We start from the raw sequence: 27,395 nt of genomic DNA, 5'->3' as shown, positions 1-27,395 counted from the left end.
TTAATGATTCTTTATAGTCTGTAAAAATTGTAACACTAATCATTGTTGTAGTTGTAGATTTACTGTGAAGCTAATAAAGCTTTTGTGTTCAAGTTCTTTCTAAGTTAATTTTTCAAAAACAACTTTCTCTTTCACAATTTACATGCCACAGAATTCACCTATTTAAGTGTGTGATTCGGTGAATATATATTTACAGAGTACAACCATCATCAAAATTTTAGAACATTTTCATCACTCTGAAAAGAAACCATTTGCCCATTTACAGTCACTTCCCATTACTACCAACAGTTTCCATGCTAATTTTGTGTTCATAATTTTTAATTCCCTTAAAGAGGTCCCCCAACATTAAATAAGCTTCATCCTCCTCAAACTCTGAACAACTCCTGTTTTTTCCAGTTATAACAAAGCAGCTATAAATATTTCATTCTTTTTATTTTTTATTTTATTTTATTTTGGTCTTTTTGCCTTTTCTAGGGCTGCTTCCTGAGGCCTGTGGAGGTTGCCAGGCTAGGGGTTGAATCAGAGCTGTAGCCACCGGCCTACACTACAGCCACAGCATCGTGGGATCCGAGCCACGTCTGTGACCTACACCACAGCTCATGGCAACGCCAGATCCTTAACCCACTGAGCAAGGCCAGGGATCGAACCTGCAACCTCATGGTTCCTCGTCAGATTTGTTAACCACTGTGCCACGATGGGAACTCCTGTAAATATTTCATTCTGTATGAATGACGTCTGATATTGCTAAAGCAAAGGTGAATGACTAAATCTAGTTCACCAAAATAAAAATGTTTCAAGTAGTTCAAATCAGTGGTTTGGCAAAAGTAGTGAAATGTGTATATGGTGACTGATTGAGAAGGCTTGCTCTCCTGTGTTGTCTGGCAGACAGTGGAATGTGTACCAAATATTTGAGTAAAACCAGTGTACTCAGCAAGGTTTTAGTATGCCCTTTGAGAATGCATAAGGTTATAAGAGAGTGCTATCTTAAGAAGAAACTCCAAAATTATTTCATGTAAAACAGAGATTCTCATAATAAAACCTTTTCGTAGCTACTACTTTTATTGTCCATGTACATTATTTCTTACTCTGGAAAAGATGTGTTATAACTTCAATTAATGTAACTAATGCTTCTTTGATTGCTATTTTTTTTTTGGCTGTGGCATATGTAAGTTCCCAGGTTAGGGGTCGAATCAAAGCTGTAGCTCCCGGCCTATGCCACAGCAACGCCATATCCGAGCCGTGTCTGTGACCTACACCACAGCTCATGGCAGCGCTGGATCCTTAACCCACTGAGTGAAGCCAGGGATCGAGCCCACATCCTCATGAATACTAGTTGGGTTCATTAACCACTGAGCCATGATGGGAACTCCACTAATGCTTCTTTGAGAAAGATACTCTGCATTGTAGTGATATTCCTTCCTTGTATGTGAAGGTATATTTTAATTATTCCTCTTTAACATTTTGTTAATTCTCTAGCATTTGTAACATTTTAAGTAAGAATAAGATTGTTTTATATTAGGGATATACATTTTCACAATCTTTTATATTTATTTTTAGGTGAAAGATATTCTCTCAAAAGTCCAGAAAAATCACGTGGGAAAACCACTGTTGAAAATTGATTTAAACCTGGAACAGGCGGTAAGCCACCCCCACCTTTTTTTTTAATTAGTGTTATTTAATTAGTGAATATGATTTAATTTTATAAATGGACATTTAGATTTACAATGTGTGACATGCATTTAGTATTTTGGAGAATTAAAATGGGTTAATATTCTAGAGCAATAGGTCCTAACATTTCTTCAGGTTAATAGTTTAAAAAAATACTTGGCTAAAAGTATTTATGGTGCCTAATATATTAGCATAGTTGTAATTTGAAAAGTATAGTAACTCAATGCCAACAAGATGAGAAGTTGTTGGCATTTTCTTTCCTTGTTGGTCCAGACTGCTTTGCAAGTAGACATTTTTCTTAAATTAACATGTTTAATTGAAGATGAGGTAAACTCTACCAGTTGTAGAGTTTAATTTGTATGTTTAATACCCTCTGAATATCATAAATGTTCTATCAAATATCTTTATTATTTAAATAATTTACTGTTGAGTTTTAGGGATGACTATCAAGTACAATCTTTTGAATTAGTTCAAAGTATTGACCACAACTTTCAAATTTCTTTTCTGTGCATAATGAGTCTAAATATTATGACTTTTATTTCCACATTCTTTAGGAACAACTGGAAAGAATTAATGATGCTCTTTCCTGTGAATATGAGTGCCGCCGGCGGATGTTGATGAAACGATTAGATGTAACGGTGCAGTCCTTTGGTTGGTCTGATAGAGCAAAGGTAAGGCTGTTCTCCCATCTGTGTCCTATAGGTGGTACTCTTTGACAGCTCTTCAGGCTGTCTTGCCTGGTGTTATGTGTCTCTGCCACATGTGTACTTACCACTCCAGCTAAAGCACCTGCCCAGGCCAACTACTGGTCTTAAATAATGATTAATGATCCTAGCCCTGTATAAATTTTGTTTGCAAATGTCTTAATTTTTTCCCAGAGTTTTATTTAAAACTCATAGATGTTATGATTTATGCAAGGATATACATAAAAGAAGGCATCATATGTGGTAATGAGTTAGATTATAGTGAGGAACTTGTCAAGAAAGAAGGATTTAGGAATAGGTACAAGTAGTAATGATGCCTGAACAAATGGGCCCACATTCGGCCCTCTCATAAAATCCATCTCAAGGTCCTTAACTTGGATCTGTATCTGCAAGGTAACATATTCACAGGTTCCAGGGATTAGGATGTGGATATCTCTGTAGAGCCATTCTACTTAACCAGATGTCTTATTTTCTTTCTAACTGGATTTTATTTTTTCCCGCCTTGTATTTCTTTATCATATGCTATTGCTTTTTTCTCTCTCTCTTTTTTTTTCCTTTTTAAATATACTTGGAAAAAAATCAAGTATTCTACTAAGTCCTCTTTTCTGTATACTTTCTCTCTTAAAAAGCTCGTATCCTCCTTTTGCAATTTGGGCTGTTTGCATAGCTATCCTTGGCTCCTCCACTATTTTCTGGATCCGGTTACTGTCTCTTTCATTGTTTATTCCTGCAATCTGCCATAATAAATCCACAAGTAATTTCCTAACAAAGGGTACATAGGATTGATTTTTTTTTTTTGGAATCCTGGTATTCTGAAAATGTTTATTCTGCTGCCACACTTGATTGATGATTTGGGTAAAAATAAAATTCTAGGTGAAAAACATTTTTCATAAGAATATTGAAGGCATTGCTTCATTGTTTTCTAATATTTAGTGCCACTGTTGAGAAACCTGATGCCATTCTCTGTCCTTTCGGATGACTTGTATTTTTCCCTGGAAGCTTCGGGCTCTTTTCTCTATCCTCAGAGTTCTTAAATTTCACAGCATATGTCAGCATGGGTCTTTTTAAATTCATTGTACTAAACATTAGGTGGACTTTTCAACCTGTAAACTGTTAGCTTTCATTTGTTTCTTTATTATTTTCTCCTTTTGTTTTCTCTTTCTGAAACTCTTATTCAGATAGTAGACCTCCTGGATAGATCCACTTAAGCTGCTTTATTTTCTTTTTCATTTTCCATCTTTTTTCTTTCAGATTGACACTCTCAGAAGTGTCCTCAATTTCATTTTTTGATTGGCATTGGTTTTTTGTTTTTGCCATTTTTTCATTTATAGAAAATCTTTTTGCTTCTTGAATTTTCCTTTTTCATGTTTTTTGTTTGTTTGTTTGTTTTCTTGTTTTATGGATGCACTATCTTCCTAAATGGGTATGGGGATGAAAAAAAATTTATAAAAGAATTTTTTTTTTTTTTTTTTTTGCCTTCAAACCTCTGTCTTAACCAGAGTCATTTTTGGCTTATTTTTCTTGATCTCTCTCTTGTTTTTCTTCAAATGCATAATGGTGCTTGGTTGTCCATATATAAGAGAAGACACTGAAAAATTGGAAACTAGTCATTGATCGGGATTGTTGATATCAGGTTTTGGAGCTGGCTACTGTGTTGTGGAAATTCCTAATGCTCACTTGTAGAAGTCTTTCTCTCTGTAGCTGCTCGTTTTTTTCTCAAGGTCAGAAGCCTAATTTTTTTCCATAGGCTTTTCTCTTTTGGCTAGGGAAGGAGAAGTGGCAGCATGGCACCAGGGGCTGGGGGAGTAGACTCTTCCACAAACAGACTGAGTTAACCCCTATTTTTGGCTCTCCACTGCATTTTCTCAGATGCTGGTTCCCTTCTAATCTGTATCTTTCTTTTCCATTCTCTTTATTGTAGTATATATATATGTGTATATATATATATTTTTAATAGTTTAGTGTGTTTAATTTGACCTATTTATCTAGAAATACTCCTTCATATATTGTACATAGAGTCTCCTTCCAAATACCTGGCAGATACAAAAAATTGAAGAGTAATTAGAATGGGATTGCTGGTAAAAACTATTCACAGAATTTTTTGGAATTCACAGAATATTTCACAATTTTTTTTTTTCTAGCCATGTGGAAGTTCCTGGGCCAGGGATTGAAACTGCACTGCAGTTGTAGCCTATGTCACAGCTGCAGCAGTGCGGGATCCTTAACCTGCTGCACCATAAGGGAAATTCCTCACAGAGAATTTTTTTAGCATAGTAATAGAATAGATGTAAGGGAGAGTTGAGCACAGTCATTCATTTATTTTCTTTCAATAAGTGTTTATTTACCTCATATGGATCAAGCACTGTAATGTACTGATCTGGATGAGCATCTCATTACCCTATGTAATTAGGTATAGAACATTTTTAGAAGATTTCAGTATTGTAGTATCAGCTTCTCAGAAGGTTAAAACCTGTTTCTCTTCTGTGAGGATAGAGAGAAACTCCAGATGTGTGTTGTGTGTCCATGTCATTGGAGTGTCTGTTGTATGCAAGAAACCCAGATGCTCTGAGAGTTGTAAGTTACCAAAGAAGTAGACGACATGATTGCTGATCTAAAGAAAGGGAATAGAATTCAGATATGTAGGAGGTACCAGTTTTACTGATTTCTGGAAACTTCATAGAGATTGTATACATGTTGGCTCCCCAGTTTAATCTGTTAGAATTTTAATGAGAAAAAGGAATTTAGGAATATAGGAAAATGGTGAACAGTAATGTATTAAAAATATCTATACATACTAACTCGAGGTAAGTTTTCAGTGTTCCAAAACAAATGAGTTTTAACATGTTCTTTTCTTTGAACATTCAGAATGGCATGGACTCATGGTCATGTTGACTCTTTACTAGCCTTAGACCTAGAGACTTGGAGAAAATAGGCCTTTAGAAAATGTCTTAATATTTTATCTTCTCATCATGTTTTTTTTTTTTTTTTTTTTCATCATGTTTTAGAACAAGGGGGTTGTGTTTTCTTTTTTCTTTAGTCTGGAAGATTTTTTTAAAATATTTTTTTCTTAAGACTATTTATAGGTCAGATTTTGACCTTTCATGTCATCCTTTTCAATTGATTATATGAGTATATGCATTTATACCCTGAGTTTTCATTTCTTATTAAATTTAATATATCTTTATCATATCCCCCCCCATTTCATGTGTCTGATATTGTTGAATAACTTACTAATACTGTTCTACAGCATTTAAAATCTTTGTGGAATATTTTATCATATACTCTATTGACTGACACTGAGATGATTTCATTTAGTCTCCTTTAACCTTGTAACGAAATTCTTGGCAGCTAAATTTTTGTTCCTGCCACAATGTATTCCTAAAAGTGACATTTCTTGATCAAAGAGTATGTATTTTCATGCTTTTGATGTGCACTGTAGAGTTGCCCTTCAAAAAGATTATATGTATTTATTAGTATGGTTAATTTGGTTTCTTTGTTATTTTGCTAGTATTGAAATAAGACAATATAGTTTAATAGTTTGCATTGTTCTTACTGTATATATTGTGATTATTGTCCCATATCTCTAAAAGTTCTATTTCAATACCCTTTTAAAAATTAATTTTTAATTAATTTATTTTTTGAAATATAATTAACCATCCTAATGTATACAGTTCAGTGGTCTTTAGTATATTCACTGTATAGGGTAACCGTGATCTAATTCCAAAATGTTTCCATCACTCAAAAAAAAAACCCTGTACCTATTTAGCAATCATTTGCAATACCCTCCCCTCCCTTTTCTGGTATTCATTACTATAACCTTCTTTCTGTTTCTTTGGATTTGACTATTCTGGATATTTCATATACATATGGAATTATACAATATGTGGGTTGTTTTTTTTTTTTTGTCTTTTGTCTTTTGTCTTTTGTCTTTTTAGGGCTGCACCGGTGGTATATGGAGGTTCCCAGGCTAGGGGTCTAATCAGAGCTGTAGCTGCTGGCCTATGCCAGAGCCACAGCAACCTGGCCTACGCCAGAGCCACAGCAACGCAGGATCCAAGCCGTGTCTGCAACCTACACCACAGCTCATGGCAATACCAGATCCTTAATCTACTGAGTGAGGCCAGGTGTCGAACCCGAAACCTCATGGTTCCTAGTTGGATTTGTTTCTGCTGTGCCACAACGGGAACTCCCAATATGTGGTTTTTTAATGTCTGGCTTCTTAGCATAATGGTTTCAGGGTTCATTCATGTTGTTTCATGTATGTAATAGCACAATCAGCCCTCCCATGTCTGCAGATGTACAACCGCAGATTCCTAAATGGAAATTTACTGTGTCAAAGGTTATGACTCTTAATGCTCTGATTCATATGGCCAAATTATTTTCTAGAAAGTTTGTATGAATTTAAACTCCTACAGACAGTGAAATTTTGTCTTCACTTTAGCCTCTTTAATATTCAGAATATTAATCAATTTTATGGCTAATAGTTAAAGAAAGACTAAATTGTTTAAATTTGTATATTTTCATTATTGGTAAAGTTGAGTTTTTTCATAAGTTTATTAGTCATTTGAATATCCTCTTTTTTTTAAATTTCTATTTTTGTTTTGTCTTTTTTTCCCCCTTAAGGGCTTCCTGTTTTCCTTCTGATTGAGCTTTTTATGCATTAAGGAAGTTAGGTAGTTGCTTTTTTTGTTGAAAATATTTTCCCCAGTTGTCTTTTGATTTTTGTGTTTTTTTTTTTTTTTGATGTGCAGAATCTTTATAATATAGATAAGTTTTTCAGTTTAAAACTTTAACAAATTATTGTATTTGGAATCACCTTTGTTATATGGTGTATCTTATTGTTATTATTACTGTTGCTACTATTGTTGTTATTACTATTATTATTCTGTTAGCATATTCCAGCACCATTAAAAAAAAATCTATCCCTTTTTTTCCACTAATCCTTGATACCTCCTCTATCAGTTTTTACATTCATGCATTTATGAGGCTCTCAATCTCAATTGCCTATTTTGTTTCATCTGTTTTTCCCTCTAAGTCCCATTTAATTAGGCTGAAGTAGTATAGTATACTATTATCTGTACAACAATGCTATATGGATATTTTGAGGATTAAAGAAATGATATTAAATGAGTATTTTGGCACATTTAATGAGTACTCAATGAATGTTAGTTGGTAGGGCAGTGATGATAATTTCATATTACATATTAATAGCTGGTAAACCTTTTTCAAAGTTGTTTTAGTCACTGGGAATTCCTACTGAGGCGCAGTGGGTTAAGGATGCCACATTGTTGCTGCAGCAGCTCAGGATGCTGCTGAGGTGTAAGTTTGACCCCTGGCCCAGCATGGTGTGTTAAGGATCTGGCATTGCTTCAGCTGTGGCTTGGATTTGATTTTTGGCCTGGGAACGTCCATATACCACAGGCGCAGTCAAAAAAATTATTTTAATCATTCATACAGATTTCATTTCTAAATTAACTTTAGACATCCCCCTCTGTTTGTGGAGGAAAAGTTCCAGGAGGATTCCAGTAAATCAGGAAACTGCCAATACTCAATGTCCCCATCCAGAAACTTGATATTTTTCTCCATTTATCCAAATTTCCCTTTGGTTTCTATAGATTTCCTAACCTTTTCTTCTTCTTCTTTTTTTTTTTTTTTGTCTTTTTGCCATTTCTTGGGCCACTCTCACGGCATATGGAGGTTCCCAAGGCTAGGGGTCTAATCATAGCTGTAGCCGCCGGCCTATGCCAGAGCCACAGCAATGTGGGATGCGAGCCAGGCCGCGTCTGCAACCTACACCACAGCTCACGGCAACGCTGGATCGTTAACCCACTGAGCAAGGGCAGGGATAGAACCCGCAACCTCATGGTTCCTAGTCGAATTTGTTAACCACTGCACCACGATGGGAACTCCCCTTTTCTTCTTAATAAGGATTCTGTATGCATTTTCAGTAAAGCTCTTTTTAGATATTTTGCTTTTTGTTAACATGAATGGACTCTTTTGTGTTACTTGAGTTGTTACTGGCAGTTATGTATTCTTTTAGTGTCTCTTGGCCTTTTTTTTCCATTCTACTTACAGATTATCAGATTTTCAAATGTTTTGCTCTTCTCTATTTCTGTGCTGGTGTTTTATCTCCTTTTTTTCTTTCTGAAGATTATGATTACCATTGCTTTTTCACTGAAATGTTCTTTGGTTTCCCTTTTACCTGACTTTTTTCATATAGGTAAAAACAGATGACATAGCAAGAATTTATCAGCCAAAGCGTTATGCTTTGTCACCCAAGACAACAATAACATTGGCACATCTACTTGCTGCCCGAGAAGATCTGTCCAAGATCATCAGGACAAGTAGTGGTTCCAGCCGGGAGAAGACAGCATGTGCCATTAATAAGGTTGGTTTTTCTTTCAGTACAGTAGAGAATGAATTTATAATATCTTTGTTTGATGTTTTTATGGATTTTAATCCATTTTTCTAATACTATAAAAGAGGGAATGGTGGAGGGGCTTCAGTCAATTTAGGATTAATTATGTTTTCTGTGTGCATGTTTATTTTAATTTCTGTATTCATAAATTAAACTATAGTTTTATCTGAATTAGGGAAATTAATAACTGTTTTATCAGTAGCTTTTGCAAGAATTATTTGCCTTCTTTCCAAGAATGTAATTATTTTTTGTCAGTAAAAATCTGTAGGAACATTTTGGGTACTGACAGGTGCCTTAGATCCTTGGTGTAAAGGGAAGAGTATGTGCTTTGGAGTCATATAGTTTGGATTCACATCCTAGCTCTGTTAGAGCAATCACCTTGCATATGTTATGGAGTCTTTTGAAGGTTTCATTTCTTGATTCACAGTATAGATCCATTTCTCTGACTGGTCTTTTTTTTTTGCTTTTTTTAAGGCCTCAGTCATAGCATATGGAAGTTCCCAGACTAGGGGTTGAATTGGAGCTGCAGCTGCTGGCCTACGCCACAGCCACAGCAACTAGGGATCCTAGCTGCATCTACGACCCACACTGCAGCTCACGGCATTGCCAGATCCCTGACCCACTGCGCGATGCCAGGGATCAAAACCGCATCCTCATGGATTCTAGTTGGATTTGTTTTTGGTGTGCCAGAACGGTAACTCCCTGTCTCACTGGTTTTAAGCTGAATCTGAACTTTTTACTTTACAACAGCAGCAGCAATAATAAACTAATTTAGAATGTTTATGTAAGCTTGACTAGCATATATTCTTTATTAGATAGAGCACTTATGACAAACTTTACTACAAAAGAGCACAAGGACAAAAGTAAGGGATTTGGGTAAATTTTTTCCTTTTTTTTTTTTTGGCTGTTTTAGGTGCATACCCTTGGCATATGGAGGTTCCTAGGCTAGGGATCAAACTGGAGCTGTAGATGCCAGCCTACACCATAGCCACAGCAACTCAGGATCCAAGCTGCGTCTGCAGCCTACACCACAGCTCACGGCAATGCCAGATCTTTAACCCACTGAGTGAGGCCAGGGATCAAACCCGCATCCATAATGGATCCTAGTCGGGTTCGGTAACCACTGAGCCATGAAGGTAACTCCGGATTTGGGTAATTTTAAAGCATCATTTCCTACTCAATGCAGTGAAAAAGGTATCCTGTATCAAGGGATATTTTCATATAAAGTCAATTTGTTAATTATCGCTAAGCTAGGCACCAGTGTTTGGGCTTTCCTGTTTCCATTTTAGATTAGCTTCCTCTCTTCTGAAAGCGTTCTGTTTTTAAATATGTTACTTAATAACTTGCATCAGGTTATAAGATAGTTTTGCTGGATCAAGGGTTCTTTTTGTTTAAGTGATATTTCCCATCTTCTTTCTTTTTTTTTTTTTTGTCTTTTTGCCATTTCCTTGGACCGCTCCCGCGGCATATGGAGGTTCCCAGGCTAGGGGTCGAATCAGAGCTGTAGCTGCCAGCCTACGCCAGAGCCACAGCAATGCAGGATCCGAGCCGCGTCTGCGACCTACACCACAGCTCACGGCAACGCTGGATTGTTAACCCACTGAGCAAGGGCAGGGACCGAACCTGCAACCTCATGGTTCCTAGTCAGATTTGTCAACCACTGCGCCACGACGGGAACTCCCCATCTCATTTCTTATTTATAATTTTTAGTCTGATTATTTGAGGGCAGCCTTTTTATCAGATTTTGGAAGAGCATCCCTGTACATCCACCAACATAGTATGTTTGGTGGAGAGCCCAATGAGAATAACAACCAGGGAAAGCTGGTTTTTTTTTGGATTTGGTAGTTAAGACATTATTGCTAACATTCAAAGAGTGTTTGCATACTTCAAACTTTGTCGCATAGTGAGGATGTTAGGCTTTTTGTTTTCCATTTATGACATGAAGTAGTAAAACATGGTTTTGATAAGAGAATCAATGGAAGTAGAACACAACTGATTCAGAGATCATTTTGGTTGAGGCAGTTATTGGTTTACCTTTTTTCCTGAAACACACTAATGGGAAACTCTGCTTCCTCTTGGCCTCTGTTCATGGGCATATAAAGTAGCTCCTTTCTACAGAAGGTTGGGGACTTAAAGCAAACACTTCATTGGTTTATCCTTCAAAGTAGTATAAAGCCTAGTTAAGGAAGTATATCAAGTCTTTAGCACCTAGTATCATTGAAAGTTAATAGCTTAAGTTTCTCATAAAAAAGAGAATCATTGAGACTCTTGTATCTTTTTTCAGTGATAACCTTGGATTATGTAGCCTTTATTTAATCTCTGATCTCATTGCACCCATGTCATATGTGCTTCATACTTTATTGACATAAAATGTGCTTAGAAATACAATCTTTTATTGGATAATCTATAATTAAGCCAATGGTAATAGAAAGGAAAGAGTTGTTTATAAATGGATATGAAGTTAATTAATGTAGGGTATGTAGTTTATGTATATTTAAAGTGTTTTGCTAAAAAAAAGTTCTTAGTGTGATGGGTACTACATTTGCTATAAAATTTGCTAAACAGGATTTCCTATTGTGGCTCAGTGGAAATGAACCCAACTAGGATCCATGAGGATGAGGGTTCGATCCCTAGCCTCGCTCAGTGGGTCAGGGATCTGGCATTGCCATGAGCTGTGGTGTAGGTTGCAGATGTAGCTTGGATCCCATGTTGCTGTGGCTGTGGCTGGCAGCTGTAGCACTGATTAGATCCCTGGCCTGGGAACTTCCGTATGCTGCGGGTGTGGCCCTAAAAAGCAAAAAAAAAAAAAAAAAGCTAAATAAATTTAAACAAGTCCTTAAGTTTCAGAAATATTCCTCTACATTGTTTAAAAATAATACCACATTGTGGGGGATTTGTCACACATCACATTTTATATTTTCAGTATTAATTCATACTGCCATGTCTGATACTTTCATGTCCTTAAATATTTGGCTTCTGTTTCTCTATTAGAACAATAACTTCAATATTTCTTGTAGCCTTTATGTAAATTTTAACCTTTAAAATAATGGAAACTAAAAGAAAATATTTTTTCACACAGGTGCTGATGGGAAGGGTGCCTGACAGGGGAGGACGGCCGAATGAAATTGAACCACCACCCCCTGAAATGCCCCCTTGGCAAAAGAGACAAGAAGGCGGCGGAAGGGGTGGTTGGGGTGGTGGAGGTGGAGGTGGAGGTAGAGGAGGTGGTGGGGGTGGAAGAGGTGGTTGGGGAGGTGGAGGAGGTTGGGGAGGTGGTGGGGGAGGAGGAGGGGGGTGGAGTGGAGGTGGAGGAGGGGGTGGTAGAGGAGGGGGTTTCCAAGGCAGAGGAGATTATGGTGGTAGGGGAGATTATGGTGGAAGAGGGGGATATGGGGGAAGAGGGGGCTATGGTGGAAGAGGTTATGGAGATCCATATGGAGGAGGTGGTGGTGGATATAGAAGATACTAAAAACTACAAAATATAGATAGCAGTGCTGACTTCTTGATACATTAGGCATAGTGTTCTAAATAACTACTTGAAAGTCATCTTTGAACTAAACACCATGTTAGATTCCCTGATACATTCTTAGATTGGGTTTAATATGTAAAGAGGATTGTTTTATACTACTATTTGATCTCTTAGACAAAGTGATGATTTTTTCCATATTCTGTGTACCCTTGAGCATGTTGTCTTTTTAAAAAACAAAAAAATTAGCAAAAATTATTTTTAAAAATGTAAATATATTATTACCATCAAACTTGGAAAATGGAAAGTATTTTATTGCCATGATTGAATTTAGATTGTAACCTGTATTTTTATTCAGGTGTGAGACACTTAATAATTGACCCTACTTTGTAGTGGAAAGGAATATAGACTATTGCCTCATCTGTATTCCTGTGGCTCTGTTTTGTATTTGTTAATTCTACTTTACAAAGTAGGGAAGGAGACTGATAGTTGTGTTCAGTAGGAAGTTGTCCTGACTTGTTTTTTCTTTCATGTGAGCAGTTCCTCTGGCCAGATTTCTGTTAAATTTCCATTAATTGAAGCCCACATCAATTTTGTGCTATGCATATTTAATTTATTTTCCAACTGGATTTGAAATATGTGTGATTTTATTTGACTGACAGAGCAGAATTCAAGATTAAGGTCATAAGTACTCAAAAGGGACAAAGACATGTAGTAATTTTACATGATGATCTGAGAAAAAAAATTCTGTGAATCGGTTTCTTCATCATTTGTGCTATGGGCATCCAAATATTAAAAGGCAGGCTGCACTGTTACATAGGATTAGGACACTTCAGGTAGCTGTGAGGTAAGGCTAAGGCATCCCTTGGCAGTTCTGATTCATAGCCAGATTTGGGAAACACAAGGTTTAGGGAATGGTTAAATGTGGTTTGGTGGTTGGAGCAGTCAGAGGCTTGGGGATAGGAGCTGTGAATTTGAATCATGGCACTAGCCCAGGGGTGCTATGGCTGAAATGGTCATAGCTTTCAAGGATTGATTAAATCCTTATTTGTCAAATGAGGAATGGGACATTTATGCCCTTCTCAGGTTTTTTATAAAGACCTAAGTGCAAGTCCAATTTGTTGAGACCTGCTGTGAATGTTTGAGGTGGCCCAGGTAATGCATTTTTCTCCTAGTATATATAGAGAAAAAGATACAGTCACATTAATTTTTTTCAATCCTACTATAAATTCTGTAGGCTTCTGTTCAACCTCTGTGCATAACAACTTTCTATGGTCTAATCAACTTAGCAGATAGACGGTTGAGTGCCAGTGGACAAATGGTTATTCTTATATGTTTTATAGAAAACCCCAGTGGCAAAATCTAAAATAATGTTAAAACTTTGTTAATTTTTTTTAGGGCCGCACCCATGGCATATGGAGGTTCCCAGGCTGAGTGTCAAATCGGAACTGTAGCTGCTGGCCTACACCACAGCCACAGCAACGTGGGATCTGAGAGCTGCAACGTGGGATCTGAGAGCTGCGACCTACACCACAGCTCATGGCAATGCCGGGTCGTCAATCCACTGAGCGAGGCCAGGGATCGAACCCTAGTCCTCATGGATGCTAGTCAGATTTGTTTCTGCTGAGCCACAACGGGAACTCCATGTTAAAACTTTAAATAGTGTGTATATCACAGTCTTGGTCATATATTTTTCAAGCTAATCCTTCAAAGAAATTTGTTCAGGATAGGAAAACAAATTTTTTTGATTATTTGTAAACTTAGATTTTTAAAAAATGTTTATATTTAATGAAGAGGCTTAATTTCATTTGTGGTAGTTGAAAAAAAACCTTTCCATATTTAAGGAAACAATTTTATCAATAGCTATAAACTGAAAAATAATTTTTAAAAATATATAAGCAAAGAACACTAAAGTAAAAATATCTGAAGTTATTAGTTAAAACGTTCATTTAAAACCTTTACATTTTTGCTTAATTTCTTTTCAGGAGCTTTAGTTGCTGATACAGGTCAGGTTACAACTACTTTGCAGCTTTTTTTTTATCACTAAAGGTTTATGGCAAATAATGGTAGAAACATTAATTTATCAATTTCTGTAAGGTTTCTTTGTACTTTCACAGGAGTGCTACTCACTATAAAACAGTGTAAGTTTAGCACTTGCTCCTGGAATCATGTTGAAGCTGGAACCGTTCTTATTTACACATTCCTATAAACTTGACTTGAATGAAGTGGTCTAGACCATAATAATACCTTTTCTTTCCTATGAGGTAGGATTTTCATTGTAACCTTCTTTCAGTTAAAATTTCTTTCTTAAAAAATGTTTGCTAAGCAGTATCTAGAATAGCAGTAAGGCAATTTGGGGCATTAACGTGAAAGACCATAATGTGCAAATTCTTTATAAGTTGAGTGCAGAACAAATGTAAAGTATGATAAATAGCATTTCACTCCATCCTAAAATCTAACTACTTTTTCTGTGTTACTTCATCATCATTTTTTTTTGCCCTGTTGTCAGGTTTTTTTTTTTTTTTTTTTTTTTTTTTTTTTTTTTTTTTTTCCTACTATCTCATTTTCCCCCTCTCCTTTTTTCTTCTTTCTGCTTTGGTCTATCCTGTCGTATCTAATTGCACCTCTACATTGACCTTACTGGAAGCTTCTGGATTAAAGAAGTCACTGGCCTCTTACCTGGACCTGTTTATCCATACGTAATTGTCACACCATTAACACATAAGTTGTCAGTAAAGGAAGGGATCAGGTGGAGTTATGCTCTTGGCGCAGTGGATTAATGATCCAGCTTCTGTCTGTGGAGATGCTGGTTTAATCCCTGGCCCAACACAGTGGGTTAAGGATCTGGTGTTGCTGCAGCCGTGGTCGCAGCTCATAGCTCTGGTTCAAATTATGGCTGTCTCTAATTACTTTAAATAAGCATGAGGACAAATAAATTGCTCTGGGTGGTCTGTACACTGGATCAAACCATTGTCTATCAATTACACCCACAGTTTCAAACTTTCTCTTCCTTACTTGCCTAGTTTTCTTAGATAGAACTGTGGAACTAAAGATGAAAGCCACAGAGAAATGACAGCTTCGTCTCCTTCAGTGTTAAGTATTTATAGACAATATCAGGGGGTCACTGTTAAGTCATTATGCAATAAGATAGGGAAAGGTTGAATATTTCTGTATATTACCACTTCACGTTACAAAAAGGTTTAGAAAAATGTATACTGAAGAATTAGTTGCTTTGCTTTTCCCTTCAGGAAGATTTTGTTAATACATTAGAGAGTGGTTTCAGTTTTTGATTATAGTAAAAATTCAGGTGAAGCTTTTACTTATTCATGAACTAGAAAAAACACAAGACAGACATCTATGTTGCAGGGTTCCTAATGCCTTTATCATATAAATATTACACAAAGAAAACTTACATGAGGTATAAAAAAAAAAACAAACACCTTTATAATCTATACATATTTTACCTTGCAGTTCTTGTACATTATACATCTTGAAACAGAAATTCACAAATGGACAGTAAAAGGGCAAATCAATTACCCAAGAAAATTCTGGAATGCTTGAGACATTAATTAATTTGACTAAGGATTCTGTGATCTTTTCAATTCTCTAGGTTATAAATTATTTGCACAGAAAATAACCTGGGCTCTGTATTTTGGATGGGGGGTAAGAATAAAGAAATTCAATTGTGTTATGTAATAATGCTAAAGAAATTGAGCTGTACCATCTTCGCTTTATATCAGAGGAAAAGAATAGGTGAAGAATAAGATTAGTATAAAATAAGCTGTGTGTTGCTAGGAATTTTTATATGTATGTTTTAAACTTACATAGTGCCCAGTTTTGTCTTGGGGAGTTTTAATGGATGCTGGAGCTAGGGTAAAGCTACCTTTGTCATATAATTGCAAACCTTTCCAGTAGCTCAAAGGAATTGGCTCCTCAGGCCATCCACCAGTGAATGTGTGACCATCTTTTAAGAAACGATCTGTTGGGAGTTTCTGTCCATTGTAGATTAAATTTTGGTAACTTTTGTTTTCCAAATATTTATTCATGTAGCCTCACATGTCAACTATAGGTAGGAAGTTCTTCATTTTATATATATATATATAGTATAGTATTTCTTGCCTCATTCTTAATAAGCCAGTTTTTTATTGGCTTGGAGGAAAAAAGATTATTATAAACTCATGTTTGTTCCATATAAGGTAAGTATCAAAGTATTTCCTATGAGATTATACATCAGGTGATGGACTTAAGCAGCCCTGCCATAGAGATTTCTGTGTTGGATTAAAAAAAAAAGGTATATTTGTATTTAAAGTGATACCTTAAAACTAACTGAAAGCTAGTTACCATCTTTCTCAATAAAGCCCAGTACAAGGAGTTATGCACATGGGAGCTGGTCTTTCATCAAAAAAACTTTTTTTTGCATCCTTCAAGGAAGCTATACTGTATATATAATTTATTTCTCATTATTAAGACTTGGTGTTGTTGGCTTTAGGTTTGGAACTTTTGGTTGTTGAGATTATATTCTGTATAAATTTTAAGTCAGCTTGGTATCGGCATGAAAGCATGGAGGGTAAGTTCCCCCCTCCCAAAGAAAATGATCGCATGAAATTTTTTTTTATAGAAATAAAGAGTCTGACAAGTTTGTGAATAGTTGCCCAGATAATTAAATGAGCCCATTTATCATTAACCATCATTAATAGAAAACTCAAAAGGACTCTTACTTATGATTTTGCTAAACAGTGCAGTTTACATTATAAAGAATTTCTTCATCTTGCAACAAAGTGAACTTTGTGAATTTGTACATGACCAAAAGTCGTTTAATTCACTTCATATTTTATGAAGGAGGAAACAATTCTAAGTCACATGCATGTCTGATATTGTATATACATAATATATACATATGTACATGCTGTCAGCTATTATTGAAGCCTCTGGTCCAATTAGCTTATTTCTAAATAGTATTAATAGTGAAGACAGTACAAGCACAAATTCAGTTCAAAAAGTTACTTCAAAAAATATATAAGGATGGCACATGAGAGTTAAACAGATCATTTTTTAAAAGCTACAAATATTTAATTCTATCCAATGTAGGTTATATGAGGGACAAACATCATGTTTGCATTGTTTATTTTTGCTAATTAGCCAGCCATGTATGAGATGCTAATAGCCATGTTTCCAGGTACTTAATTTAGTTACTTACTTTATTATGACTGTGAGACAAACTTTGAACTGACCTGTAATTGGATGATGTCATGTTGTTTAATAACCCCCAAAGTTTGTGGCTACATCTCTAGAGGTTCTCTTATAGGTAGATATTCTCATCTGTGTGAGAATGTAGTGAGGAAGGAGGGGAAAAGGCAAGTCGATTAGATCTGAGGTAGTGAAGTGGGAACCGGATTCATAAAGAATGCTGAAATACATAGAAAATGATTCTACTTTTGGAAGGTGGTTATTTTTCCATTATAAGCAGACTTTGGATGGAACAAAGTAAATGCCTCAGAAAAAGAGGAAGGAAGCAAATTAATATTCCAGGGATTTTAGTTCTAAGGAAGAAGCAGCCGGGCAGGCCACATAGAAGAAGCTACCTTGTCAGAAAACTTTAGTCATGTTTTTATCATGCTTTTGACATTAGTCCCAGGGAAAAAAAAGTTTGTGGTATGAAGGCAAAAATTTTGCATTCTTCAGCTTTCTTCTCCTTTGATTCAACAGACTGGAATACACCACACATTAAGAGTATTTTAGGTTAAAAAAAAGAGTAACCAGCTTTCTTTTTTTAAAGTATCATTTTTAAAGCCAGTCAATCTAAGGTTCCCCAGGTCTTTGTGTTGAGAGGTTTATTAGGAAATGAGATGGATCTCTGATATCCTCATCTATAGGTTGTGCTGCTTGAATTTCTGGGCTAAGAACAGTCACCGTGCTCCATCTGAGCCAAGACATGATTACTTCTTGCAAGCTGGAGGGTTTCTATCTTCTTCTGTGCATATTTCAGTTGGATCTTAAGAGCATTATTATCTGCTTTCAGGGTGTTTATTTCCTAAAAGGAAAGGAGAATGAGGTATATTAATATAGCAGCAATGAATGGCAAGTCAGTTAGAGTATTGGAAGTACTATGCTTGACTGGCATATATTCACTCTGGCTGAAAATTAAAAAGTATTTTCAAGGCAGTTATTTTGCCCTCAATAGAAAATAACAAGTTAAATAACAAATGAGTATGTGTAAACAGCAATTAGTTTTGTTATATCAAAGATGTGAGTGGCTCACAGAAAAAAAAATTCCTGGGCAATAAATGGATAACGAGAAAATCTTTGAATATTGTATAGCAGACCTAAACTTAGCAGATAAGAGTCTCTGGTCAGGTCTGAGGTATGAAAGCAGTGACTTAGAATACTATAACATGTGATACTACAGTTCACATGAGATATTATATATTATCATATACTATATATTTTCTCCTCCAAATCACTGAAAACTCTTGATAAAGGTAGGAATTTTATCCTACCCCCTTAAACTGGGATTTAATTACATTATTTGCAGCTATTGATTTCTGGTGTTGTAAATGACAGTAATTCTTTTTATGGCTGAGTAATATTCCATTGTATCTATGCAGATATACATACACATAAACCTTCTTTATCCATTTACCTGTCAGTGGACACTTAGGATGCTTCCATAACTTGGCTGTTGTAAGTAATGCTGAGAACACTGGGCATATGTATCTTTTTGAATTAGCGTTTTCATTTTCTTTGGATATAAACCCAGGAGTGGAATTGCTGGATCATATGGTAGTTCTTTTTTTAGTTTTTTGAGAAATCTCCATACTGTTTTCCATAGTGGCTGCACCAGTTTTCATTCCCACCAACAGGGAGTAAGGGTTCCCTTTTCTGCAGGTCCTCATCATCACTTGTTACCTCGTCTTCTTGATGATAACCATTTTAACCAAGTGCAAGATGATATGGTATTGATTTGCATTTACCGATGATTAGTGACGTTTAGCGTCTTTTAATGTACCTGTTGGCCATTTGTACGTTTTTCTTTGGAAACAGTGTCTATTTAGTACTCTTTTCTAAAAAAAATTTTTCTAAAAAAAATTTGTAAAATTATAGTTGGTTTACAATGTGCAAATTTCTGCTGTATAGCAAAGTGAACCAGTCATACTTATATAGATACATTCTTTTTCCTATATTATTTTCCATCATGGTCTATCCCAAGAGATTGGATATTTAGTTCTGATTTTTAATTGGATTTGGTATTGTTATTGAGTTGTATGAGTTCTTTATATATTTGAAGAACTCCTTATTGAATATATCATTTGCAAATAACTTCTCCAGTTCAGTAGGTTGCCTTTTCATTGTGTTGATGGTTTTGTTGTTGTTGTTGTTTGCTGTGCAAAAGCTTTTTAGTTAATGTCACATTTAGTTAATGTAACAAAGTCCTGTTTGTTGATTTTTGCTTTGCTGTTTGTGCTTTTAGTGTCATATCCAAAAATTCATGGCCAAAGACTAGTGACAAAGTTCTTCTTCCCTACATTTTTTCCTACGAGTTTGCTAATATTATGGCTCATGTTTAACTCTTTGATCCATTTTGAGTTAATTTTTATGAGTAGTGTAAGATTGGGGGTCAGATTTCATTGCTCTGAATGTGCTTTTCCAGTTTTCCCAACACTGTTTGTGAAGAGATTCTCCTTATCTGCCTTGAGTGCTCTTATCCCCTTTGCTGAATATTAGTTGACTGTATATGCAAGGATTTAATTCTGGGCACTTTTCTGTTCCATTGGTCTATATCTTCTTTTGTGCCAGTACTATACTGTTTTTATTACTGTAGCTGTGTAGTATAATTTGAAACTAAGAATGTGGGACCTCCAGCTTTGTTGTTTTCTGTAGGATTACTTTGGGTATTCAAGGTCTTTTGTGGTTCTATACAGATTTTAGGCTTTTTTTTTTTTTTTTTCTATTTCTGCTAAGAATTCAATTGATATTTTGATGGGGATTGCACTGAATCTGTAGATGGCCTTGGGTAGTATGGATGTCTTAACAGTCTTTTTTTTTAAAGTTTATTTTTTGAAGTATAGTTGATTTACAATGTGTGTTAGTTTCTGTTGAACAGCAAAGTTATTCAGATATATATATATATATATATTTTTTTTTTAATATTATTTTCCATTAGGGTTTATCACAGGATATTGAATATAGTTCCTTGTGCTATGCAGTAGGACTTTGTTGATCCATTTTATATGTAATAGTTTGCATCTGTGCATCCCAAACTCTCAATCCACCCTTTCCCCCCTTGGGAACAAGTCTGTTCTCCATGTTTGTGAGAACATATGTAATATGTATTGCATTATCTGTGTATGTATGTTGCACACATGTTTATCAGTGGACCCTTAGGTTGCTACCATGTCTTGGCTATTATAAATAGTGCTGCTGTGAACATAGGGGTGGCACATATCTTTCCGAATTAGTTTTGTCCAGATATATGCCCAGGAGTGGAATTGCTGGATCATATTGCAACTCAATTTTTACTTTTTTGAGGAACCTCCATACTGTTTTCCCTGGTGGTTGCCCCAATTTACATTCCCACCAACAGTGTAGACGGGTTCCCTTTTCTCCACACCCTCTCCAGCCTGTTATTTGTAAACCTTTTTTTTTTTTTTTTTTTTGGCCAGACCTGTGGCACGTGGAAGTTCCTGGGCCAGGGATTGAACATGCTGCCAGGATTTGCAGTGCTGGATCCTTAACCCACTGTGCCTCAAGGGAACATCCTGTAGACGTTTTAATGATGGCTGTTCTGAGCAGCATGAGGTGGACCTCAGTGTAGTTTTGACTTGCATTTCCCTAATTATTAGCAATGATGAGCATCTTTTCATGTGCCTCTTGGCCATCCGTATTTTGTCTTTGGAGAAATATCAAAGTAGACATTTAGGTCTTCTGCCAGACATTTTAATGATTTTAGTTCTTATCCATGATCACAGGATGTCTTTCCATTTGTGTCTTTGATTTCTTTCTGTAATTATTTTGTTGTACAGATATTTTATTTCCTTGATTAGATTTATTCCTACATATTATTTTTGATGCTATTGTGGATGGGGTAGTTGTGTTTCTTTTTCATATGTTTCATCCTTAGTGTATAGAAATGCAACTGATTTCTGTAAGTTGCTTTTTGTATACTGCAGCTTAACTGAAAATGTTTATTTTGACTTTTTTTAATTTGTTTAGTCTTTGGATTTTTCTGTATATGGACTTATCATCTGTGAACAGCGACAGCTTTGCTACTTTCCCAATTTGGATGCTTTTTATTTTCTTGTCTTGCCTAATTACTTGCAGTACTATATTGAGAAGAGTGGTGAGAGTGGGTATCCTTATCATGTTCTTGATCTTGGCTGAAAAGCTTTGACATTTTCTCCATTGAGCATAATGTTAGCTGTGGGTTTGTCATATATGGCCCTTAGGTATGTAGAGGTATAGTCCTTCTATCCAGTCTGAACAGCATATTTTGTATTTTGTCTCTTGTTTTTCTGTATCTGTTGAGACGATCACAAGATTTTTCTCTTTCATTTTACTAATGTGTTGTATTACATTTATTGATTTGCATATGTTGAACTATCTGCATCCTGGGGATAAACATACCTTTCATGGTGTATAAAATCCTTTTAATGTGTTCTTGAATTCAGCTTGCTAACATTTTGTTGAGAATTTTTGCATGTATAGTCATCAGTGATGTTGGTCTACAGTTCGCTTTTCTTGTTGTGTCTTCATCTGGCTTTGGTATCAGGGTAAAACTGCCCTTGCCAAATGAGTTCTAGAAGTATTCCTTCAGTTTTTTGGCCTCCTTTAAGGACTGGTGTTAATTCTTTGAGGGTTTGGTAAAATTTGTCAGTGAGGCTGTCTGATTCTGGGGTTTTCTCTCTTGGGAGAATTTTGATTACTGACTCAATGTCTTTGCTTCTTATTGGTCTCTTCAGGTTTTTTTTTTTCTCCTTGATTCAGTTTTGGTAGGTTGCGTATTTCTAGAAGTTTATCGGTTTCTTCTAGATTATCTAATTTGTTGGTATATAATTATTCACACTAGTCTCTTATGGTCCTATGTATATGTGTAGTAACAGTTGTGATATCTCCTTTTATATTTCTACTTTTACATATTTGAGGCTTTTCATACTTTCTTAGTGTGAATAAAGGTTTGTCAATTTTGCTTATCTTTTGTCAATGTGCACAAAGTTTTGGTTTGCAATGGTGCATCTGAGTATGTTAAGGGCAGATGATTATTCACAGTTAAATGATTATTCACAACTGTTAATTTTGTTTATCTTTTTTAGTTTTTTCAATCCTTTCTATTTTTTCCCCTATTTTATCTATTTCCACTTTGATCTTTATTAATTCTTTCTTCTAACTTTGTGCTTAATTTGTTGGTTTTTTTTCCTTAGTTTCTTATCTGGAGATGTAAAGTTTATTTGGGTGTTTATAATTTTTTGATATATCACTTTCATCTTTCCCCTTAGAACTTCTTTTGCTGCATCTCATAAGTTTTGATATGCTGTATTTCCATTTGCATTTGTTCCAAGACATTTTATTTCACTTTTACTTCTTTGACACACTTCCATTTTCATTTGCTCCAAGATATTTTATTTCACTTTTACTTCTTTGACACACACTTTTAGAAGTGTGTCATTTAGTTTCTGTATATTTGTAGATGGTCTAGCTTTTTTCTTACTGATTTCTATTTTATATCACTGTGATCAGAAAAGATAATTGGCATTATTTCAGTATTAAATTTGCTGAGATTTGTTTTGTGCTCCGTCAGATGCTCTGTCTTGGAAAATGTTTTGTGTGTATTCAAGAAGAATGCGTATTTTGCTGCTCTTGAATGGGATGTTCTATATATGTCTGTTAAGTCTATTTGTACTACAGTGTGGTTCAAATCCAACATTTCCTCGTTAATTTTTCTGTCTGGATGATCCATCCATTGCTGACAGTAGAGTGTTGAAGTGCCCTACTATCATTGTATTGTTATTTCTTGCTTTAGCTGTATAAGTATTTAATACATTTTAGTGCTCCAGTGTTGGGTGCACGTATACTTAACAATTGCTGTTTCTTGTTTATGTATTGACTCTTTTTCATAGTGTAACAACATTGTTTCTCTCTTTTTATTGTTTTTGCCTTGAAGTCTGTTTTGTCTGATTTAAGTATGGCTATATTTGCTTTCTTTTGGTTTCCACTTTTGCATGGAATATCCTTATTCCCTTCACTTTGAGCCTGTGCATCCCTGTAGACAGCATATGGTTAGATCTTGTTTATTTATCCATCTGGCCATTTTGTGTCTTTTAATTGGTAAATTCAGTTAATTTATATTTAGTGATTATTGATATGTAAAGATTTAATACTGCCATCTTATTTTCCTTCTGGTTGTTTGTATATACATTGTTCCTTTTTCCCCTCTGTTTCTGTTTACTTTCATAAAGTGGTAGTTTTCCAAAGTGATTTGTTCAATATCTCTTATTTTTTAATGTTTCATGACTCTACTCTAGATTTTCACTTTGTGCTTATCATTGTGGCTTACATAAAACATCTTATAGGTAACATCTTTGCTCACCTATAAAGACTCTACCCTACTCTACTCTTCCCCTTTTACACTCTTCATGTCATAGCTTACCTCTTTTTATGCTGTGAATTTGTTGAGAAATCATAGTAGGTATCATTTTTAGTGCTCCTTTCCTTAAGCTTTTATACTATAGTTAAGGGTTAATTAACCATTCTAACCTAGAGTTATAGTTTTCTAATTCTGTTTTTTAACTTTTTTATACAATTGTGTACTTTCATTGCTTTTGTTTCACCAACATCTTTTCTTTTTGATGCCCTTCATATCTGAAAGATAATTTTGCCAGGTAAAGTATTTGTGGCTGGCAGTGTTTATCCTTCAGCACTTGAATAAGTCATTCTATTTTCTGTTGGCCTGTAGAGTTTCTGCTGAGGAATATGCTGATAGCCTAATAATAACTCTGTAGGTTTCTTTCATTTTTTTCCCTCTGGCTTCCTTTAACATTCTTTCTTTATTATTACTTTTTGGCATTTTCATTATAACATACCTTGTGGAGTCTTATTACGTGCCTTATTTCATTATAATGTGCCTTGCATTAAGATAATTATCAACTTCTTGGTCTTGTAAGTACAGTTTCTTCCCAGGTTTGAGAAGTTCTCAGCTATTATTTCTCAAAATATGCTCACTGCTCTCTCTCTGGTAGACCAATTATTTTTCTGGAGTTCTTGTTGTGGCTCAGCAGTAAGGAATCAAACTAGTATCCTTGAAGACATGGGTTCAATCCCTGGCCTCACTCAGCGGGTTAAGGATCTGGTATTCTGGTCGTTGAACTGTGGTATAGCTCTCAGTTGTGACTTGGATCTGGCATGGTTGTGGCTGTGGTGTAGGCTGGTGGCAACAGCTCCAATTCAACCCCTAGCCTGGGAATTTCCATATGCTGCCACAGGTGTGGCCCTAAAAAGACCAAACAAACAAACAAAAAAACCCCTCCTTCTGTTCATTAGTTTTATTTCTGAGTTCAGTGAAATGCCTTTTTGAGTTTTCTTATAGCTTATTCACTCTCTTTGGAATAGCTAATTTGATTTCTTTATTATATTCTGTGTCATTTTCTTTTTGTGATATATTACCATGATTTTTCATAGTGTTTGCCTCAACTGTCTGAAGTAGCGCCACATCTTTCTTAGTAGTTTACTTTGATTGTTACAGTCCAACAATCTGGTAATTAGAAACCTTTATTTTTGTTTTCTAGAAGGTAGCACATATAATAGCTTGTTTTCATTTTCTCCACCTGAACTGGCTGTAGGGCTGCACCTGGGAATGCATGTAAAAAAAACTGGCATATAAAGAGCCAGGGGCAGAGCAGGGGTAGTTGTGGGCTTAGCACCTGGGGTGTTGTGTGTGCCCAGGGCACAGTAGGCAGTACTTGGACCTCCCTCCTGCTGAATGAAATCCTGAAGCAGACAGTAAGGAGCACATTCTTTCCACACCTGTTGTTCTTGGCTGCCTCTTTCTTTTTTCTAGTCACAGAGGTCCCTCAGAAATCTGGGTACTGCTGGAGAGAAATGAGTCCTTCCAGCTGGGTGTTCAGTCACTCACCACTTTCACTTTCCACCTTTTCTGAGGGAGAAAACCCAGCACATTCACTCTGGGGAGGGGGACTGACACCTTGAGTTTCTCCTTTTCCCCTGCCTCCAAACTTGTCTTTATCTTGTTCTGATGGTGTGTCTGGTTCTCCTGTCAGGCTGGCTGGACCTCTGCAAATGCTCTTACATATCCACTGCCCTGCATTCTCTCTTCACTTTTTCCTCTGATAGCAGCAAGTCATCTTGGGGCAGGCTCACCAGTTCCCTTGGCTCCAGAGCTCTTTCTGAGGTCCTCTGCACCTATTTGCTGAAGCACAGGTGGGTAGAAATCTACTGGGTGTTCTATAGAGCCACTCTTGTTTGTTTATGAATGACCAATAAGTTGTAAATAAAAGGGGAGAGGATAAAAGGAATGACACAGGCCACCATGATGCTGATGTCCCTGGTCTTAAGACTTTGAATCTTGTGTTGTTACCTTATATCACATTCATTACCCCAACAAATATGAGGCTTAAAATTTGGGAGGCATCCAGTTTTCCAATGCAAATGATTTAGATTATTGTTTATTAGTTACTTAGTAATATGAAGCATTTGCTATGTGCCAGGTACTGTGTTATGTAATGATAGTTTCAGACTGAGGATCTGAACCCAAGAGGCTTTGTTTGTACTTTGTTTTATCCTATGCTGGTTTAGAGGTATATACACACAAAACAATGTGCAATATTTATTACCTTTATAATATTAGTATTACATATTATTTTAAATACTCTGAAACATGCATAGTGAATCCTAGTCCTGTCCCAATGACAAGGATAAAAGTATAAAGAGGTTTTATCACTGGTTAGGAATTGTTCTGGACCTAACTCATCTGAAATCCTTCTACTACCCACTTCTTGCAGCAAGAAGTCGTTGTTGCCAATTATGTTGCTCCTTATCACGGGCATGTCAAGTGTCAGGATCTGAAGCAAACCACAGTGAGCATGGACTCCTAGCCTTGTATTTTACAGAGGACCAAATAGGTGACATTTTAACAGCAGGCGTAAGAAATATAATCTGGGGACTAGAAACAAAGGTCTTTCTTCCCAAGACAAAGTTCTTTCCACTTGATTAAGTTCAGTTTTCAAGGTTTCTTTCATTGTTCTTAGAAGTTGAGGTTCTGACCATTTCTACCCCTAACGAGAGAGGGCTTTGCTACCTTCTGATTGACTTGATTCTTATAGCATGTCTTAAGTACTTTCTCATTTGGAATTTTTTTTTCATCCAGGAAAACCTGTTCTTTTCTCAAATGTTCCTCCTAATATTATGTTCTTTGTTCTAGGCACCAAAGCAAGAGTTTTGCATACATTATCTAAATTGTTTCTTCAATTCAATGCCTAGGAGTCTGACAGGGAAGGTGCAACACTGAGAACAGGGCACGGAATCCTGAGACTCTCTTGGGCAGTTTTACTATGTAGTTTGTAGAATTATGTAGGAATTCTAGCTGTTTGGATATTGGGTTTGTGTCTGTACTGCTAGGCCTCCAAAAATACATTGCCAACCTTGATGTTTTGGGCAAAAAGGCAGACAGGCATTCTTCCCCTTTAATAAAGTAAATGATGGTATCTCTAAAGTGACTAAGTTACCTGTCTTTGGTAAGAAACTCCTGTCCCATGACAAGAAGTCTTTCTAAGCCAGCTCTCACTCTGAGCTCTGTACTCTAAACAAAAAGAAGTACATCAGTGATTGACCCTATAGAATTGGGAATTTGGACAACTGCCTGTTGTCCCCAGTTGTCCTCTTTCCTACTTTCCTGTCTTTTCCTTTCTTCTTTTTTAACCTTATCCCCTTCTTTCAAACCTTGGCATCATATTCCTAAACTCTTGTTCTCCTTTTCTTGGAAAACCTTATTTTGTCTTTTCTAATGCCTCCATTAGATTCCTTATAATTAGGACATTGTGACCCTAACAGAAGAAAAGCAACTCTTGGTACCACAATTTTAGCACTTAATAGAGTACATTGCTAAATACTGTAATCAGCTGTGCATTTTCCA

At 35.9% G+C, this 27,395-nt stretch overlaps 2 protein-coding genes across 8 annotated transcripts in view; one reads left to right on the top strand and one right to left on the bottom strand.

Moving 5' to 3' along the window:
* FAM98B (family with sequence similarity 98 member B) overlaps positions 1-15,955 on the top strand; it is a 33,094-nt gene extending 17,139 nt beyond the window's left edge. Inside the window, exons 5-8 of the mRNA XM_005659764.3 lie at positions 1,558-1,638; positions 2,223-2,339; positions 8,593-8,760; positions 11,870-15,955. Of these exons, the coding sequence (XP_005659821.1) occupies positions 1,558-1,638; positions 2,223-2,339; positions 8,593-8,760; positions 11,870-12,259 (756 nt within the window). The 3' untranslated portion in view covers positions 12,260-15,955. The remainder of the gene's footprint in view (positions 1-1,557; positions 1,639-2,222; positions 2,340-8,592; positions 8,761-11,869) is intronic.
* Positions 15,617-27,395, bottom strand: part of RASGRP1 (RAS guanyl releasing protein 1) — an 84,042-nt gene continuing 72,263 nt past the window's right edge. For 5 of the 7 annotated variants that reach the window (XM_013993196.2, XM_005659762.3, XM_013993197.2 and 2 more), the window contains one exon: positions 15,617-18,287. In XM_013993196.2, the coding sequence (XP_013848650.1) occupies positions 18,153-18,287 (135 nt within the window). In that variant the 3' untranslated portion in view covers positions 15,617-18,152. Of the gene's footprint in view, positions 18,288-22,213; positions 27,063-27,395 lie in introns of those variants that run through there. The other 2 variants (XM_003121603.4, XM_021097997.1) reach the window with 2 other exon arrangements.

The sequence above is a fragment of the Sus scrofa genome, chromosome 1, assembly GCF_000003025.6.
Source record: "Sus scrofa isolate TJ Tabasco breed Duroc chromosome 1, Sscrofa11.1, whole genome shotgun sequence".
Lineage (NCBI taxonomy): Eukaryota > Metazoa > Chordata > Mammalia > Artiodactyla > Suidae > Sus > Sus scrofa.
The sequence above is the reverse complement of the archived record's forward strand: the minus strand, read 5'-3'. Positions and strand labels throughout refer to the sequence as shown.